This window comes from Athene noctua, chromosome 40 (genome assembly GCF_965140245.1).
Source record: "Athene noctua chromosome 40, bAthNoc1.hap1.1, whole genome shotgun sequence".
Taxonomy (NCBI): domain Eukaryota; kingdom Metazoa; phylum Chordata; class Aves; order Strigiformes; family Strigidae; genus Athene; species Athene noctua.
In genome coordinates, this window is record NC_134076.1 from 101,782 (window position 1) to 120,574 (window position 18,793).

The 18,793-nt window shown below is 66.9% G+C and overlaps 2 protein-coding genes across 2 annotated transcripts in view; both read right to left on the reverse strand.

Moving 5' to 3' along the window:
• Positions 1 to 4,341, reverse strand: part of REC8 (REC8 meiotic recombination protein) — a 15,484-nt gene extending 11,143 nt beyond the window's left edge. Inside the window, exons 1-8 of the mRNA XM_074931154.1 lie at positions 3,777 to 4,341; positions 2,853 to 3,045; positions 2,435 to 2,508; positions 2,319 to 2,358; positions 2,168 to 2,236; positions 1,395 to 1,832; positions 787 to 902; positions 54 to 440 (exon numbers count right to left, since the gene is read on the reverse strand). Coding sequence (XP_074787255.1) covers positions 54 to 440; positions 787 to 902; positions 1,395 to 1,832; positions 2,168 to 2,236; positions 2,319 to 2,358; positions 2,435 to 2,508; positions 2,853 to 3,045; positions 3,777 to 3,950 — 1,491 coding nt within the window. The 5' untranslated portion in view covers positions 3,951 to 4,341. The remainder of the gene's footprint in view (positions 1 to 53; positions 441 to 786; positions 903 to 1,394; positions 1,833 to 2,167; positions 2,237 to 2,318; positions 2,359 to 2,434; positions 2,509 to 2,852; positions 3,046 to 3,776) is intronic.
• A 159-nt stretch (positions 4,342 to 4,500) lies between these two features.
• Positions 4,501 to 18,598, reverse strand: RNF31 (ring finger protein 31). Its single transcript, XM_074931155.1, is given in 21 exon segments — positions 4,501 to 5,117; positions 6,055 to 6,151; positions 6,247 to 6,304; positions 6,710 to 6,823; positions 7,269 to 7,387; positions 7,753 to 7,867; positions 8,846 to 8,935; positions 10,058 to 10,156; positions 10,905 to 11,078; positions 12,405 to 12,623; positions 13,187 to 13,521; positions 14,188 to 14,275; positions 14,335 to 14,457; positions 14,788 to 15,139; positions 15,141 to 15,272; positions 15,364 to 15,397; positions 15,848 to 15,899; positions 16,011 to 16,064; positions 16,506 to 16,661; positions 17,415 to 17,573; positions 18,151 to 18,598. Coding segments are annotated over 21 exon segments (3,114 nt in total). The 5' UTR covers positions 18,478 to 18,598; the 3' UTR covers positions 4,501 to 4,900.
• Between the last annotated feature and the right edge of the window lie 195 nt (positions 18,599 to 18,793).

The following is an 18,793-nucleotide window of genomic DNA, read 5'->3' on the forward strand; positions in this document are numbered from 1 at the left end:
CAGGGGATGGGTTCTGGGTCCCGGTTCGGGGTCCCAGTTCTGAGTCTGGTTGCGGGTCCCGGTCCCAGTTGTGGGTCCAGGGGATGGGTTTTGGTTCCCAGTTGTGGGTCTGGTTGTGGGTCCTGGTCCCAGTTGTGGGTCCCAGCTGTGGGTCCAGGTCCCGGTTGTGGGTCCGGTCCTGGCGTTGTGGGTCCCGGCTGTGGGTCCAGGTCCCAGTTGTGGGTCCCGGCTGTGGGTCCAGGTCCCAGTTGTGGGTCCCGGTTGTGGGTCCAGGTCCCAGTTGTGGGTCTAGGGGATGGGTTCTGGTTCCCGGTTCTGGGTCCAGTTGTGGGTCCGGCTGTGGGTCTCAGCCCTGGGCGCTGGGCTCCCCGGGGCAGGCGGCGCCGTCCCCGTCCAGCAGCGGGCGGGCGAAGGCCTGTTCCAGCTGGGGGCGCGGGCGGCTGGGGCGGGACCCACAGCGACCCACATCGCCCCCCAGTTCCCCCCCTAGTCCTCCCAGTCCCTCCCAGTCCCCTCCCAGTCCCCCCCCAGTCCTCCCAGTCCCCTCCCAGTCCCTCCCAGTCCCCTCCCAGTCCCCTCCCCAGTCCTCCCAGTCCCCTCCCAGTCCCTCCCTAGTCCTCCCAGTCCCCTCCCCAGTCCCTCCCAGTCCCCTCCCCAGTCCTCCCAGTCCCCTCCCCAGTCCCCCCAGTCCCCTCCCAGTCCCCTCCCAGTCCCCTCCCCAGTCCCTCCCCAGTCCCCTCCCAGTCCCTCCCAGTCCCCTCCCAGTCCTCCCAGTCCCCGTCCCACCTGCAGCACCAGCCCGCAGCCGTGGGGCCCGTCGGGGGGTCCCGGCTCCGGCCCCACCCACAGCGTCACTTGGGGGTCAGGGCAGGGCCCGTGCCCGGCCCGGTGCTGCCGCGCCTCTGGGGGGGACGGGGCGTTATGGGGCGCCTGGGGGGCACTTGGGGGGCGCTATGGGGGAGGTGTGGGGCGGCCGTGGGTTACTGGGGGTCGCTATGGAGCAGGTGTAGGGTGCTGTGGGCTGCTATGGGGCACGTGTGGGTCGCTGTGAGTCACTGTGGGGCAGCTGTGGGTCGCTATGAGGCGGCCGTGGGGCGCTGTGGGTCACTATGGGGCAGCCATGGGTCACCGTGGGTCGCTATAGGGAAGCCGTGGGTCGCAATGGGGCAGCCGTGGGTGGCTATGGGGCGGCCGTGGGGCGCTGTGAGTTGCTATGGGGCAGCCGTGGGTCGTTGTGGGTCATTATGGGGCAGCCGTGGGTCACTGTGGGTTGCTATGGGTCGCAATGGGGCAGCCGTGGGGCAGCTGGGGGTCGCTGTGGGGCAGCTGTGGGGCAGCCGTGGGTCGCTGTGGGGCAGCTGTGAGTTGCTATGGGGCAGCCGTGGGTCACTCACCCCCGCGGAAGCGCTGGGCGTCGAAGGCGTGGACCAGCCCCCCCCGGGGCAGGGCCCCTCCCCTCCCCACGTCGCCGGCGTGTGGGGCGTGGCACCGCACCCCTCCCCCCGCGGAGGCCCCTCCCCCGGCGGAGGCCCCGCCCCCCTGGCCCCGCCCCTCGGCCCGCAGCCGCAGGAACAGGCCCCGCCCCGCGCTGGCCACCAGCAGCCCCGGGGCCACCTGGGCCAGGAGGCGGAGCAAAGCCGAGGGGAGGGGCGAAGGGAGGGGCGTGGCCTGTCCCGGGAGGGGGCGTGGCGTCAGCAGGAGGCGTGGCAACAGTCCTGGGCGGGGCTCCGGGGCGGCGGGGGGAGGAGCCAGCAGGTAGTCGCCGGGGGGCAACCACGCCCCCCAGGTCAGTCGCCCCCAGAGCCAGAGGCGGAGCCTCAAACTGCTGCCGCCTGCGGGAGGGGGCGTGGTCAGCGCGGGGACACGCCCACCCCGGCTTCCACCAACCCGGCGCCGCGGCCCCGCCCCCTGGTTGGCGGAAAAAGGAACCGGGAGGTGGGAAGGGGAGGAGTCGGGGGCCGAGGGGTAGGGGTGGGCGGGGCGTAACGCCTCGGGGGGCGTGGTCACGGAGGGTGGGGCTTGGGGACACACCCAGAGAGTCCTGGAGGGGCGGGGCCACGGGGAGGGGGAGAAGTCAATAGGGGTGGAGCCACGGGGAGGTGGGCAGGGCCATGGCGAGGGGGAGGAGCCGGTGGGGGCGGAGCCATGCGGTGAGGGCGGGGCTCACCCTGTGCGGGGGGGAGGGGCTGCGCGCTGTCAATCTCGATGCAGAGCGTCACAGGGGGCGGGGCCTCGGCTGCAAAGTGGGGGAGGCGGGGTCAGCCGCGAGGCCACGCCCCCATGGCCCCTCCCTCCTGCCCCCGCCCTTCCCTCCTCACCGTCCGGAGGCTCCTCCTCTTCCTCCTCGGGGGGCGGGGCCTGGAAGGGCGGGGTCACATGAGTGGGCGGGCCCTCGCCGATGCCCCACCCACCCCTCACCCCTCCCATCACTCACCTCCGCTCCGGCGCTAGGCGTGGCGTCGGCCCCTCCCCCCGCGCTTGGCTCCGCCCTCTGGGCAGGCCCCGCCCCTGGGGAGGGGGAGGGGTGGTGGGTGGGGCCACGCTGCCCCCTGCCCCTCCCCATTTGGGGGCGTGGTCAAGGGAATCTGGGGCCTCTCCCCCTCCCTGTTTCCCCGGAGATTTCCCCCAGTTTGTCCCCGGTTTCGGGCGGTTTCTCCCAGTTCCCCCCAGTTTGTCCCAGTTCCCCCCAGTTTGTCCCAGTTCCCCCCAGTTTGCCCCATTTCTGCTCGGTGTTCCCCAGTTTCCCCCGTGTTGTTGCCAGTTCCCCCCGGTTGTCCCCCATTTGTCTCCCAGTCGTTCCCAGTTCCCCCCAGTTCTGCCCCGGTTTTCCCGCCGTCCCCGGCGGCGCTCACCTTCCCGTGGGGCGTGGCCGGGGCGTGGCAGCAGCCGGTACACGCGATAGGGCCGCGGCCCCCCGGGGCGGGACCGGGCGGGCTCCTCGCGCAGGTCGGGGCTGCGGCTCAGGGCGCAGCGCAGCCGCGTCTTCCAGCCCGCGGGGTCCGGCCGCGCCCCCGGCGACCACCGCCCCTTGAACTCCGCCCACGCCTGGGGGCGGGGCCGCTCTCAGACCCGCCCCCGGGCCGCGGGGACACGCCCCCGAGGGGACACGCCCACACACCCCCCCCCATTGGGCTTCACCCCCTCCGTGCAGCCGCTAAAACACCTCCCAGGCCACGCCCACACACCGCTAAGCCACGCCCGACAGCGGGAGGCCACGCCCACACCTCGATTATCCACGCCCCCTTCCATTAGGACACGCCCACTCCCCTTTTGGGGTTCAGGCCCTCATACACACATGCACACCCGTGAAGCCACGCCCACTGCCCGCTGGGACACGCCCACCCGTGGTCAGGCCACGCCTTGTTGCTAGGCCACGCCCATACATACCCCCAAATCACGCCCACACCGGTGAGGCCACACCCATGCTCCATACCACGCCCCCCCGCATAGGCCACGCCCCCTCCGGACCCCCCCCGCCCCTTGAGACTTCAGCCACCCCCTCCAGGCCCCTCCCTCCCCCTCCAGGCCACACCCACGAGGTCCCGCCCATCCATCAAGCCACGCCCACTCTCAAAGGCCACGCCTCCGTGAGCCCTTAGACGCCCCCCGCCCTCCTCTAGGCTACTCCCACCCCACGAGGCCACACCCACCCGCCGTGCCACGCCCCCTCGCATAAACCACGCCCCCTCCGGGCCCACCCGTCCCCCCCGTGAGACCTCACCCGCCCCCTCCAGGCCCCTCCCACCCCGCCCGTGACCACGCCCCTCTCCCCTCACCTTGCAGAGGGCGGTGCCGGCCCCGCCCTTGGCCCCGCCCCTCCCCGCGTGCTGCCAGGGGATCCGCAGCGCCGAGCGGGCGGCGTCGTCCCACACCAGCCCCGGGAAGCGGCCGCTCTCCAGCTGCGCCACCAGCCAGGGCCGCAGCCGCCGCGGGGGCGCCGGGGCCGCCATGGCCGGGACGAGACCCCCGAAACGGCCCCGAAAAACCCGAAACGGCCCCGAAACGGCCCCGAAACGGCCCCGAAAAACCCGAAACGGCCCCGAAACGGCCCCGAAACGGCCCCGAAAAACCCGAAACGGCCCCGAAAAGGCCCCGAAACGGCCCCGAAACGGCCCCGAAAAACCCGAAACGGCCCCGAAACGGCCCCAAAAACCCCGAAACGGCCCCGAAAAGGCCCCAAAAACCCCGAAACGGCCCCGAAACGGCCCCGAAACGGCCCCGAAAAACCCGAAACGGCCCCGAAATCCGCGCCGGGACGCGCCGCCCCCCCGCGGCCGCCCGCCCGCTGCCCTGCCGGCGCTTCCGCGAAATCACGTGACGCGGGCGGGGCGGGCCGTGCGCGCTGACGTCACGGCACCCCCAGCGGCGCTTCCGCGGAATGACGTTCGGCGGGAGGGGCGTGGCTAGCGTTTATCAGGGGGCACGGCGAGCGCTCTGACGTCAGAGGGCGGGGCGGGGCCGCGGCGGCGCTTCCGTGAAACGACGCTCAGCCTGCGGGGCGTGGCTAACGTTTATTCAGAGTCGCGGCGTGCGCGCTGACGTCAGGGCGCGGGGCGGGGCCGTAGCGGCGCCTCCTCCGAATGACGTGCAGCGCGTGGGGCGTGGCTCCCCGGCACCGCCTCCGCGGAATGACGTGCGGTGCGCGGGGCGTGCCTAACGTTTACCGAGGGGCGTGGCGTGCGCGCTGAGGTCACAACGCGGGGCGGGGCCGTAGCGGCGCCTCCTCCGAATGACGTGCAGCGCGTGGGGCGTGGCTAGCGTTTATCAGGGGGCGTGGCGCCCCGGCACCGCCTCCGCGGAACGCCGTGCGGGGCGTGGCTAACGTCTATCGAGGGGGCGCGGCGCCCCAGCGGGCCGACGCGCGGGGCGTGCCCGGCGCGTCGCGGCGTGCGCGCTGACGTCAGGGCGCGGGGCGGGGCCGCAGCGGCGCGTCCCGCGCCAGCAGCCGCCGCAGGCGCTCGCCGTACGCCGCCTCGGGCTCGCCGGGCGCGCGCGGGGGCCGCCCCGCCGGCAGGTGCCGCTCGGCCGCCGCCCGCAGCTCCGCCGCGCCGTACAGCGCCGCCGGGTCCAGGCCGCGCCGGTTGATGAGGCGGATCAGGTACTCGGCGTAGTGGGCCCTGGCGGCGGGGACCCACAGGTGACCCGTAGCGACCCACAACTGCCCCATAGCGACCCACGGGGACCCGCAACTGCCCCACAGCGACCCACAAGTGACCCGTAGCGACCCACAAGTGACCCGTAGCGACCCGCAACTGCCCCATAGCGACCCACGGGGACCCGCAACTGCCCCATAGCGACCCGCAACTGCCCCATAGCGACCCACGGGGACCCGCAACTGCCCCATAGCGACCCACAACTGCCCCATAGTGACCCACAACTGCCCCATAGCGACCCGCAACTGCCCCATAGCGACCCGCAACTGCCCCATAGCGACCCACGGGGACCCGCAACTGCCCCATAGCGACCCACAACTGCCCCATAGCGACCCACAACTGCCCCATAGTGACCCACAATGACCCACAGCGACCCACAGGGACCCACAACTGCCCCATAGTGACCCACGGCAACCCACAAGTGACCCATAACTGCACCATAGCAACCCACAGCTGCCCCACGGGGACCCACAGGGGACCCATAGTGACCCACAATGACCCACAGGGACCCACAAGTGACCCACAACTGCCCCATAGCGACCCACAGCGACCCACAACTGCCCCATAGCGACCCACAACTGCCCCACAGTGACCCCAGCCTGCCCCACAGTGACCCCAGCCTGCCCCACAGTGACCCACAAGTGACCCACAACTGGCCCGTAAGGACCCACAGCGACCCCCAAGTGACCCACAGCTGCCCCACAGCGACCCAGAACTGCCCCATAGCGACACCCAAGCGACCCCCAACTGCCCCAGAAGTGCCCCATAGCGACCTCCAAGTGCCACACAGACACCCCTACGTGACCCACAGGGACCCAGGGCTGCCCCACAGCGACCCACAACTGCCCCACAGTGACCCCCAAGCGCCCCCCAGGGACCCCAAGCGCCGCCCCACACTCACCGGCAGAGCCCCGCGTGCCCCGGGGGCGTCTCCCTGCCGCAGGGCTCGTCCCTCATCCCGGCCGCCGTCTCCTTCTGCTCCAGCACCCCACAGCCCCCTGCGCCCCCCCGGGTCAGCCGTGGGGCTGCCCCACACTTGGGGGGCACGGGGGGGGGGGATGGGGGGAAGGGGATGGGGGAGGGGGGTCCCCACCTCCGGGTACGGGCGGGGAATCGGCCGGCGGCTCCGTGTCGAAGGGGACGCCGCCCTCCTGCGGACAGCGACCCACGGTGACCCACGGCCGCCCCATAGCGACCCACGGTGACCCACAGCCACCCCATAGCGACCCACGGCCGCCCCACAGCGAACCACAACGACCCACGGCTGCCCCATAGCGACCCACAGCCGCCCCACAGCGACATAAGCACCCCCCACTGACCCCTAAGTGCCCCATAGCGACCTCCAACTCCCCCACAGCCACCCCCAGCTGCCCCACACAGACCCCCAAGTGCCCACCAGCGCCCCACAGAGATCCACCTGCCCCATAGCGCCCCACAACTGCCCCACACCTACCCCCAGCTGCCCCAGCGGCCCCCAACTCCCACCCAAAGACCCCACACGCAGTCACCCCCTGCCCCACAGACCCCCCCCCCGCCCCACAGCGCCCCACACGCACCCGCAGCAGCTGCTGGAGCCGGGCGGGGTCCCAGTCGCGCAGGTAGAAGATGCAGTCGCGGGGGTGGTGCCCGTGCAGGGACCCCCGGAGGGGGCAGCTGGGGTCGGGGCAGCACTGGGGGGGCAGCGTCAGACCCATAGCGACCCCCCCGGACCCACAGAAAAACCTCCGGACCCATAGAGACACCCCCGACCCATAGAGACCCCCCCCAGACCCATAGAGAAACCTCCGGACCCATAGAGAAACCTCCGGACCCATAGAGACCCCCCCCGGACCCATAGAGAAACCTCCGGACCCATAGAGACCCCCCCGGACCCATAGAGACCCCCTCCGGACCCATAGAGACCCCCTCCGGACCCATAGAGACCCCCCCCGGACCCATAGAGACCCCCCCGGACCCGTAGATCCCTCTGCCTTAGATCCCCACCCCACCGCTCCCCGCATCTCCCTACCCCACAGATCCCCGCCGCACATCTCCCCGCCCCATAGATCCCCCTGCCCCATAGACCCCTCTGCCCCATAGACCCCTCTGCCCCATAGACCCCTCTGCCCCACTCACGCCCTTGCTGTGGAAGGGGCCGGAGCAGCCGCTGCAGAACTGGTGCCGGCACTGGGAGCACTGGAAGTGGAGGCACCCGCCGCGCGCCAGCGCGAACCACAGCCCGCACTGGGGACAGGCTGGGGGGATGTGGGGCAGCTATGGGGCAGCTGTGGGGCAGGGGTGCCCCACACATCCCGCCCCAGGGCGCTGTGGGGCTGGGATGCCGCGGATCTCCCCACATGTCGCCCGTCAGGGCTCCGGGGGCAGGCTGGGGGGGGATGTGGGGCCGCTATGGGGCAGGGAGACCCCCCACAATGAGCTATGGGGCAGCCAGGAGCAGAAACGCCCCACATCTCCCCTTACACCCACCCCAAGGTACTAGGGGACGCTATGGGGCAGCCGTGGGGCAGCCATGGGGCTGAGGCACCCCGCACCCACCCTAAATGAGCCATGGGGCGGCGCTATGGGGCAGCGCTATGGGGCAGCGCTATGGGGCACCCACCGATGCCGTGCTCCTGCAGGAAGGCCGCCAGCCCCACGGGCTGCGCTTGGGGGTCGCGGGCCTCGAGCCAGGCCCCGAACTCGGCGCAGGAGAGAGACGCGTGTTGGGGGTCCCACTGCGGGGGGGCACACCCCATGGCTGCCCCATAGATCCCTCCAGCCCCATAGATTCTCCCTCCAGCCCCACATCTCCCCCCCCAGCCCCACATCTCCCCCCTCCAGCCCCACATCTCCCCCTCAGCCCCACATCTCCCCCCTCAGCCCCACATCTCCCCCCTCAGCCCCACATCTCCCCCCTCAGCCCCACATCTCCCCCCCCAGGCCCCACATCTCCCCCCTCCAGCCCCACATCTCCCCCCTCCAGCCCCACATCTCCCCCCTCCAGCCCCACATCTCCCCCCTCCAGCCCCACATCTCCCCCCCCAGCCCCACATCTCCCCCCCCAGCCCCACATCTCCCCCTCCAGCCCCACATCTCCCCCCTCCAGCCCCACATCTCCCCCCTCCAGCCCCACATCTCCCCCCCCAGCCCCACATCTCCCCCCCCAGCCCCACATCTCCCCCCCCAGCCCCACATCTCCCCCCCCAGCCCCACATCTCCCCCTCCAGCCCCACATCTCCCCCCTCCAGCCCCACATCTCCCCCCCAGCCCCACATCTCCCCCCTCCAGCCCCACATCTCCCCCTCCAGCCCCACATCTCCCCCTCCAGCCCCACATCTCCCCCCCCAGCCCCACATCTCCCCCCTCCAGCCCCACATCTCCCCCCTCAGCCCCACATCTCCCCCCTCAGCCCCACATCTCCCCCCTCAGCCCCACATCTCCCCCCTCAGCCCCACATCTCCCCCCTCCAGCCCCACATCTCCCCCCTCCAGCCCCACATCTCCCCCTCCAGCCCCACATCTCCCCCCAGCCCCACATCTCCCCCCCAGCCCCACATCTCCCCCCTCCAGCCCCACATCTCCCCCCCAGCCCCACATCTCCCCCTCCAGCCCCACATCTCCCCCTCCAGCCCCACATCTCCCCCTCCAGCCCCACATCTCCCCCCTCCAGCCCCACATCTCCCCCCCAGCCCCACATCTCCCCCTGCCCCACACCGGGCGCTGGCAGCGGGGGCAGAAGCGCTCCCGGCACTGGGGGCACTGGGCGGGGCCCTGCTCCGCCTCCAGGATGAACCCGAACGAGCACTGGGGGGGGAAAGGAAAATTACAAAAAAACGTAAAATTCCGTCAGGTCAGAAAACTGTGAAAATGTGTAAGAAACACTCAGAGCTGAGAAAGCCCGAAATGTTTATGGGAAAGAATGGAAAAGGTTCAAAACAAAAAAAAATTAACAGTGAAACTAAACAAATGTGTGAAAGCGAAAGGTAAAGTTACAGTGTAAAAATAAAAACAGAAAAGTTAAATAAATGGAAAACAAAAATAAAAAAAACTAGAAAGAAAAAGAAAAATAAATGTATAAAAAATACAAATAAGAAAATAAAAAGAAAAAAAAAAGAAAAAGAAAAAGAAAAAGAAAAAGAAAAAGAAAAAGAAAAAGAAAAAGAAAAAGAAAAAAGAAAAAGAAAAAGAAAAAGAAAAAGAAAAAGAAAAAGAAAAAGAAAAAGAAAAAAAAAAGAAAAAGAAAAAGAAAAAGAAAAAGAAAAAGAAAAAAAAAAGAAAAAAAAGAATAAAAAGAGAAATGAAAAAGAAAAGTGAAAGAAAAGAGAAATAAACAAAAGAAAAAGGAAAATTGAAGCAAAGAAAAATAAAAAATGAAGAAAAAAAAAAGAAGATAAAAAACCCCATAAGAATTAAAAGAAAAAAGAAAAAATAAAAAAACCCCAAAAAGAAAAAGTGAGAAAGTAAAAAAATGAAAATGTAGAAAAACAAAATTTACCAACCGCTAAAAATAAAAGTGAAAAAATAAAAAATCAAAAAGTAAAAGCAAAAAAGTGAAAAAAAAATTTAGAAAACAAAAGTGGAAAATGGAACTATGAAAAAGTGAAAAAAACTTTTAAAGATTTTCACATATGAAATTTTCCAGTCCCCCCCCAGTCCCCCCCAGTGCCCCCCAGTGCCCCCAGTGCCCCCAGTCCCCCAGTGCCCCCAGTCCCCCCAGTCCCCCCAGTGCCCCCAGTCCCCCCCAGTCCCCCCCAGTCCCCTCCCAGTCCCCTCCCAGTCCCCCCCCAGTCCCCTCCCATTCCCCCCCAGTCCCCCCCAGTCCCCCCAGTGCCCCCAGTGCCCCCAGTCCCCCAGTGCCCCCAGTCCCCCCCAGTCCCCCCCAGTCCCCCCAGTGCCCCCAGTGCCCCCAGTGCCCCCAGTGCCCACCCGGCCGCACCACCGGAACTGGGGGTCCCGCAGCAGCTCCAGCTCCGTCAGCTTCTGGGCGAAGAGCTGGTACGTGGGCGGGTCCAGGCACTGCCGCAGCTGGGCGGGGCCGGGGCGGGGTCAGCGGGCGGGGCCGCACCGCCCCTCCCCCTGGCCCCTCCCCGCGGCCCCTCCCCCGGCCCCTCCCCGCGGCCGCTCGGGGGAGGAGGGGCGGCAGGACGAGGGGGAGGGGCCACAGTGGAAGGGGTGGAGCCGGGGGGTGAGGGGGCGGGGCCGCAGGCAGAGGGGGAGGAGCGAAGCACAAGGGGGAGGGGTCACCGGTGCAGGAACGGAGCGAAAGGCAAAGGGGCGGGGCCACAGACGTGCGGGGGCGGGGCCACGAAGGGGAGGGGCTGCAGATCGGGGGGCGGGCTACAGACCCAAGGGGGGCGGGGCCACAGACCAAAGGGGGCGGGGCCACAGACCAAAGGGGGCGGGGCCACAGATGAAGGGGAGGGGCCACAGATGAAGGTGGGAGGAGCAAAGCACAAGGGGGAGGGGTCACTGGTGGAGGAATGGAGCAAGACAAAGGGGTGGGGCCACAGACGTGGGGGGCGGGGCTACAGATACAAGGGGGAGGGGCCACAGATGAAGAGGGGAGGGGCTGCAGATGAAGAGGGGAGGGGCCGCAGACACAAGGGGAGGGGCTGCAGACACAAGGGGGCGGGTCTGCAGGGGCAGGGGTGTGTTGAGGGTGCAGGGGTGGGGCCACAGGGGCAGGGGGCGGGTCAGGGGTGCAGGGCGCAGGGGCGGGGGGCGTGTCGGGGGCGCAGGGGCGGGGGCGCGGGGGCGCGTGGGGCGGCCCCACCTGCGCGTCCAGCGTGGAGAAGTAGCAGAGGCTCTGGGCGTCGTCGGCCAGGTCGGGGCGGGCGCAGGCGGGGCACACCAGCGCCCCCACCGGGCGCTCCTTCACGGCGATGGTGAAGTGCAGGCGGAAGCACTCGGGGCACAGCGCGCACTCGCACCCCGCCAGCCACTGCATCTGCCCCGGGCACGCCCGCTCAGCCCCGCGCGACCCCGCCCCAGCCCAACACCCACCCGGAACCCAAACCCCGCCCGAAACCCGCTAAACCCGCCCGAACCCGCTAAACCCGCCCGAACCCGCTAAACCCGCCCGAAACCCGCTAAACCCGCCCGAAACCCGCCAAACCCGCCCCAAAACCCGCTAAACCCGCCCGAAACCCGCTAAACCCGCCCGAAACCCGCTAAACCCGCCCCAAACCCGCTAAACCCGCCCAAAACCCGCTAAACCCGCCCCAAACCCGCTAAACCCGCCCAAAACCCGCTAAACCCGCCCAAAACCCGCTAAACCCGCCCAAAACCCGCTAAACCCGCCCCAAACCCGCTAAACCCGCCCAAAACCCGCTAAACCCGCCCAAAACCCGCTAAACCCGCCCAAAACCCGCTAAACCCGCCCAAAACCCGCTAAACCCGCCCAAAACCCGCTAAACCCGCCCAAAACCCGCTAAACCCGCCCAAAACCCGCTAAACCCGCCCAAAACCCGCTAAACCCGCCCAAAACCCGCTAAACCCACCCAAAACCCGCTAAACCCACCCAAAAACCCAAAACCGACCCCCCCCAGGGCTCGGGCGCTGCGGCTGCTCTCAAAACCCCCAATTCCCAAACCCCGGAATTTCAAAATTCCAAATTTCAAAATTTCCAATCTCAAACTCCAAAATTTCAAATTTCAGTTTTAAATGTCAAAATTTCAAATTTCCAAATTTCAAAATGCCAAGTTTTAGATTTCAAAATATCAAAATTCCCAAATTCCAAAATTCCCAAATTCCAAATTCCAAAAACCAAAATTCCAAAAACCAAAATTCCAAAAACCAAAATTCCAAAATCGAAAATTCCAAATTCCAAAATTCCAAAATTTCAAATTGCAAAATTTCAAATTTCAAATTCCAAAATTTCAAATTCCAAAATTTCAAATTTCAAATTCCAAAATTTCAAAATTCCAAATTCCAAATTTCAAAATTCCAAAATTTCAAAATTCCAAAATTTCAAAATTCCAAAATTTCAAAATTCCAAAATTTCAAAATTCCAAATTTCAAAATTCCAAATTTCAAAATTCCAAAATTTCAAATTCCAAATTCCAAATTCCAAATTCCAAATTTCCAAATTCCAAAATTTCAAATTCCAAAATTTCAAAATTCCAAATTTCAAATTCCAAAATCCCAAATTCCAAAATTCCAAAATTCCAAAATCCAAAATTCCAAAATTCCAAATTCCAAATTTCAAATTCCGAAATTCCGAATTCCGAAATCCCGAATTCCGAAGTCCCGCCCCCCAGCGCAGGGGGGGTACCTGGGCGCGGGGCCGCGCCCCCCCGCAGACGGCGCACTCGCAGCGCAGGCGGCGCCGCAGGGCGCGGGGGTCGGGGCAGCCCCCCACGGCCTCCACCAGCTCCCGCAGGCGGGGGGGCGGGGCCCGGCCCAGCCCCAGCTCCCGCCCCAGCGTCGCCACCAGCGTGGCCCGGCCCCAGCTCGCCACGCCCAGCGTCGCCAGCGCCCGCCGCGCCACCGCCTGCAGGGACACCCGCGGCACCGGTGGCACCGGTAGCACCAGTAGCACCAGTGGCACCAGTGGCACCAGTAGCACCAGTGGCACCGGCGGCACCGGCGGCACCAGTCACGGGGGCGCAGGGGGTGGCTGCGCCCCCCCAGTAAGCACAAACCCCCTCCCAGTGCTCCCAGCCCCTCCCAGTCGACCAAGTCCCCTCCCAGTGCCCCCCAGTCCCCCTCCAGTTCCTCCCAGTTGCCACCAAACCCCTCTCCCAGTCCCCTCCCAGGCTCCTCCCAGTCCCCCCAATCCCCTCCCAGTCCACCCAATTCTCTCCCAGTGACTCCCAGTCCCCCCAATCCCCAACCAGTGCCTCCCAGTCCCCTCCCAGTCCCATCCAATCCTCTCCCAGTGACTCCCAGTCCCCCCCAATCCCCCCTACACCCCTCCCAGTCCCACCCAATCCCCTCCCAGTGCTTCCCAACCCCCTCCCAGTGCCCCATAAACCCTTCCCAGTGCCCCCAATCCCCTCCCAGTCCCCTCCAATCCCCCCCCAACCCCTCCCAGTGCCCCCCAGTGCCCCCCACCTGCAGGTCGGGGCAGTCGAAGTCCAGGGGGGGCTGCTGGGGGTCCCAGAGGCGGCTCTGGAAGGGCTGGAGCCGCCCCCGCTGCAGGTCCCCCAGCGCCCCCCACACGTCCCCCCCGTTCTGGTACAGCGCCGCCCCCGCCGCCGCCCGCTCCCCGAAGCCCAGCGACGACAGCGCCCGCAGCTGCGCGCACCAGTAAGCGCCAGTAAGCACCAGTACGGGCCGCGGCGGACCCGTGCGGGTCGGTACGGACCGGTACGAACTAACGGGGGCCGGTACAGACCAGTACGGACCAGTACGGACCAGCAAGTAACGAGAGAGGACTACCAGGGACCCTTGGCCCCGCCCATGGACCCCTTACCCCTCCCACACCACCTTTAGCCCCTCCCACACCACCTTAGCCCCTCCCACTCCCATTGCAGCCCCACCCACTCCCTTTAATCCCTCCCACCCTCCCTTTAGCCCCTCCCACACCCCCATAGCCCCTCCCACACGCATTGCAGCCCCACCCACTCCCCCATTTAGCCCCACCCACTCCATTTAACCCCACCCACTCCATTTAACCCCACCCACTCTCATTTCAGCCCCTCCCACACCCTTTAGGCCCTCGCTCCAATTTCAGCCCCTCACACCCCTTTTAGCCCCTCCCACACTCCCTTTGGCCCCTCCCACTCCCATTTCAGCCCAAGCCACTCCCCCTTTAGCTCCTCCCACTCCCATTTCAGCTCCTCCCGCCCCCATTCAAGCCCCTCCCACCCCCATTTCAGCCCCACCCACTCCCCCTTTAGCCCCGCCCACACCCATTTCAGCACCTCACACCCCTTTCAGCCCCTCCCACACTCCCTTTGACCCCTCCCACACTCCCATTTCAGCCTAAGCCACACCCCCTTTAGCTCCTCCCACTCCTATTTCAGCTCCTCCCGCCCCCATTCAAGCCTCTCCCGCCCCCATTTCAGCCCCCCACTCCCCCTTTAGCCCCACCCCCCCTTAGCCCCGCCCACCTGTCTCCGCCGGGCTCCCAGCGCCGCCTCCAGCGCCCGCCGGGGGTGGCCGCGGGCCCGTGCCCAGGCTCGCGCGGCCTCGCGCAGGCTGAGGGGGCCCAGGGCGCCCCCCGGCTCGGCCGCCCCCCGCCGCCCCGCGGCCCCCGCCAGCGCCGCCAGCGCCGCCCCCAGCCCCGCCCGCGCCCGCCCCACCGCCCGCCCCGCCGGGCCCCCCAGCGCCGCCGCCGCACGCACCACGGCCTCGGCCGGCACCCCCTGCGCCTCCGCCGCCTGCGGGGGGGGGAGAGGGGGGGTCAGGGGGTCCCCCGGAAAAAAACGCAGAGCCCTCCGGGAGCCCCACGCACACGGAGACCCCGCCCAGGATTATCAAACCCCCCGGCACCCCCACAGCCCTCTGGGAGCCCCCCAAAAAAACCCAGAACCCCCCCAGCACACCCAGACCCCCCAAAACCCCCAGGAGATCTCCAGAGCCCCCCTGACACCCCCAGACCCCCCCAAAATCCCCCCCCGGCACCCCCAGACCGGCCCAGGACCCCCCCAAACGCCAAGAACTGCCCCCCCAGACCCCCCCAAGACTCCCCCCTCCCCCCAAAACCTCACCCTGACCAGGGCGACCACGCGCTGCCCCTCCTGCCGCAGCCGCTCCTGCCGCCGCCGCTCGGCCTCTTGGGAAGGGCTGAGAGCGGGAGGGGGGGGGGCCGGGGGGGGGATCGGGGGGGGCCCCTCCATAATCCGCGGGGGGGGTCTGGGGGTCGGGGAGTCCCGCCCGGAGCGGTGACAGACGTCACAGACCCCCCCGGAGCCGCGGTTGCGGAAGGTGCAGTGGGGGCACTGCCAGCTCTGCCGAAGGAAAAAGTAAAATAATTAATTTAAAACAAAACGGGGGGGGGGGTGCAGGGGAACCCCGAAAATCTCAGAACTGAACCCCAAAACGCGTCCGACTGACCGGGGGGTCCGGGGGGGGCCGTCGGGCCAGGCGGGGCCGCTCGCAGACCCCGCAGAGGACGCTGGGGCTGGGGTTCAGGAAGGTGCAGGAGGCGCAGGCCCAGCCGCCCCCCTCCTCGTTTTGGGGGGGCTCCGTGGGGCTGGGGGAAAAAATAAACAAGTGGGGGGGGGTGAGGGAACCGACTGATGGGCTGGGGGCCCCCTATGGGGGTCTGGGGGGGTTGATGTTACCTGGGGGGTCTCTGCGGGGGGTGGGGGGCTGAGCCTGGAGGAGGGACACACACAGACGCTGTCAGGGGACACAGACCCCCCCAGACCCTATAGAGCCCCCCCAGACCCTATAGAGATCCCCCAGAGTCCCCCCAAAGCCCCATAGAGCCCCCCACTTTTTATAGAGCCCCCCCAGGCCCTACAGACCTCCCCCAACCCCTATAAAGACCCCCCAGAACCGCCCAAGCCCCTATAGAGCCCCCCCAGTCCCCATAAAGCCCCCCCAGAGCCCCCCCAGCCCCTATAGAGTCCCCCCAGACCCTACAGAGCCCCCCCGGAACCCCACCAGACCCAATAAAGTCCCCCCAGCCCCTATAGAGCCCCCCCAACCCCTATAGAGCCCCCCCAGAACCCCCCAAGCCCCTATAGAGCCCCCCCAGCACCCCCCAAGCCCCCCCAGAGCCCCCCCAGACACCCCTATAGCCCCCATACCCCCCCCCCATACCTGCGGGTCCGTCCCCGTCCGGTATCGGCAGCGAATCCGCCACCAGCGGCCCCTGGGGGCAGGAAGAGCCGCTCCCAGTTCACACCAGTACGGACCACGGCCACACCCACTCGACCCCCCCCCCCCCAGTCCCTCCCAGTTCCCCCCCCCCAGTCCCACTCACCTCAGCCCCCCCTGCCAGGATCTCGGTGAAGAACTGGGGGTTCGGGTGCTGGTTCTGGGGGGGGGCAGGGGGAGAGTCAGAGCCCTCCCAGTGCCTCCCAGTAACCCTCCCAGTGACCCCCAGTCTGTCCCAGTGACCCCCCAGTCTGTTCCAGCGCCCTTCCCCGTTCCCCCAGTATATCCCAGTGTGCATCCTGACGCCCCTCAATTTAATCCAGTCCCTCCCAGTGTCCCCCCGTCCCTCCCAGTCCATCCTAACGGCCTTCCCAGCACCCCCCAGTTCCTCCCAGCACCCCTCCAGTCCCTCCCAGTGGCCCCCTCAGTCCCCTCCCCGTCTCCCTCCGCGATGTCCCAGTTTCTCCCAGTGCCCCCCAAGTCCCTCCCAATGCCTCCTAGTGTCTCCCAGTCCTTCCCAGTCCCCTCCCAGTCTCCCCCAGTGCCCCCCCAGCAACTCCCAGTGCCCCCTAGTCCCCTCCCAGTCCCTCCCAGCGCTCACGGCCAGCAGCAGGTCCAGCTCCGCGCGCAGCACCAGCACGTCGGCGGTGACGGCGGCCACGCGGGGGATGTGGGGCGCCCCCACCCCCGGGGGGAAGCTCAGCCCCTCCCCCGTCTCCTCCGTGTACCCCAGGAGCCGCAGCACCCCCCGGCCCCCCTGGGGGGCAAAAGGGGGTCATGGGGGGATCGGGGGGCAAAAGGGGGGGATTGGAAGGGAAAACAGGGTAAAAAAAGCAGATTTGGGACAAAAGGGGGTGACAGTTGCAGAAAAAAAAACGAATTAGGGCTCCTATAACAAAATTCACGGTGCTAAAAAGGGATATTGAGGCTCCACAGAAAATACCGGGGCGATATTAGAGACGTTCACGTCCCGCACGCAAATATTGGGGTTCCGCAGAAAAAATTGAGGCAACGCGTGGAGCTTTGAGACGATTTAAGAAAATATTGGGGCGCTACAGAGCAACACGGGGGCGATTTCAGCGTTTCAAAGCAATTATTGGGGCGTCACGGGGAGAACTAAGGAGCTGTAACAAAATATCGGGGTGAGATTGGGGTTCCGTGGGGATACTGGGGTGATACGGGGCGGGGGAATTGGGGTCCTTAATGTTTTGGGGGAACTGGAGGCAGCTTCTGGGGCGCCAGGGGCAGGTTTGGGGGCACTGTGGAGGGGTTTTGGGGTACCAGAGGCAGTTTTGGGGTACTGGGGGGGGGGGTTCTGGGGCACCAGGGGGCAGGTTTGGAGATACCACGGTCAGTTTTAGGGTCCCAGGGGCAGTTTTGGGGGTCCCAGGGGCAGTTTTGTTGACACCACGGTCAGTTTTAGGGTCCCAGGGGCAGTTTTGGAGCACTGGGGTCAGGTTTGGAAACACCATGGTCAGTTTTGGGGTCCCCGGGGCAGTTTTGGGGGTACCTGCACGGCGTCGACGGTCCCGCGGAAGACGGGGTTCCCGAAGCGGACGCTGCGCCAGTGCCGGGGGGGCCGGGCCTGCAGCAGGTTCCTCCCGTACTTCTCCAGGATGCTCAGCGCCGTGCGCAGCCCCCCCACGCCCTGCGCCCGCCCCCCCGCCGCCTGGGGGGGACACGGGGGTCAGGGGGGCGCCCCCGAACCCCCCACGCACCCCGACACCCTTCCCACACTGTCCTGGGTGCTCCCCCTCCATTTTGGGGTGCCCCCCCCTCCATTTCGGAGCCCCACCGCCGCATCTTGGGGGTCCCCCACACAATTTGGGCGCCCCCCTCCTTATCTCAGGTGCCTCCTCCTCCATTTTGGGGTCCCCTCTCCACATTCTGGGGTCCCCTCCTCCATTTTAGGTGCCCTCTTCTGTATTTCGGGGTCACCTCCTCCATTTTGAGCCCCCCCACACTTCATTTTGGGGTCCCCCTCCTCCTTTTTGGGTGCCCCCCCCACATCTTGGTGCCCCCCCTTTGCATTTTTGGGACCCTCTCCTCCATTTTGGGGTCCCCCCGCTGGATTCTGGGGTCCCCCCTGCATTTTGGGGTCCCCCTCCTCATTTTTGGGTGCCTCCTCCTGCATTTCGGTGCCCCCCAAACCCCCCCCGCTTTATTTGGGGGTCCCCCTTTTCCACTTTAGCTGCCTCCCCCTCCACATTTCGGGGTGTCCCCCCACCCAGCACCCCACCCCGTACCAGACTCAGGTTGTCCCGCAGCAGCCGGGCCCCATCCAGATGCCGACACTTGTCTTGGGGGGGCCGGGGGAGCCCCAAAATCGGGCTCAGCTCGGCCGGCGTCGCCTCGCCGGGGTCCCGGGTCAGAGCCGCCTCCAGCGCCGCCCTCAGCGCCCCGAGATCGGCCTTCGGGGGGCTCGGGGGGGACCCCGAGATGTGGGGGGAGCCCTCAGGATTTCGGGGGGGCCCCTCAGAGCCCGCCGACAGGGAAGGGACGGACCCCCCCGGGGTACGGGGGGTGCCCCCCTCCGCCGGCATGGGGGCGCAGGGCTCGGGCTCTTCCGCCATCGCCTGAGGCGGGGAAAAACGGGGAGAAAAAGGGGAATTTTAGGGGGGTGGGGGTGTGTAAACCGGGGACCCCCCCAGTCCCCAGCGCCCCCCAGTCCCCAGCGCCGGGGCAAAAAGGGGAGGGGGGTGCCGCGGGGAGGGGCTCACCTCAGGGGAGGGCGGGGAGAGGAAGAGGAGGAGGAAGAGGAGGAAAAGAAGGAGGAAGAGGAGGAGGAAAAGGCGGCGCCGGCGCCTTCAAAATGGCGGCGGCGCCTGAGGCGAGGAAAGCGCCTTCCCGCCTCCGTGACGTCACGCCAGCGCCGGCCACGCCCCTTAA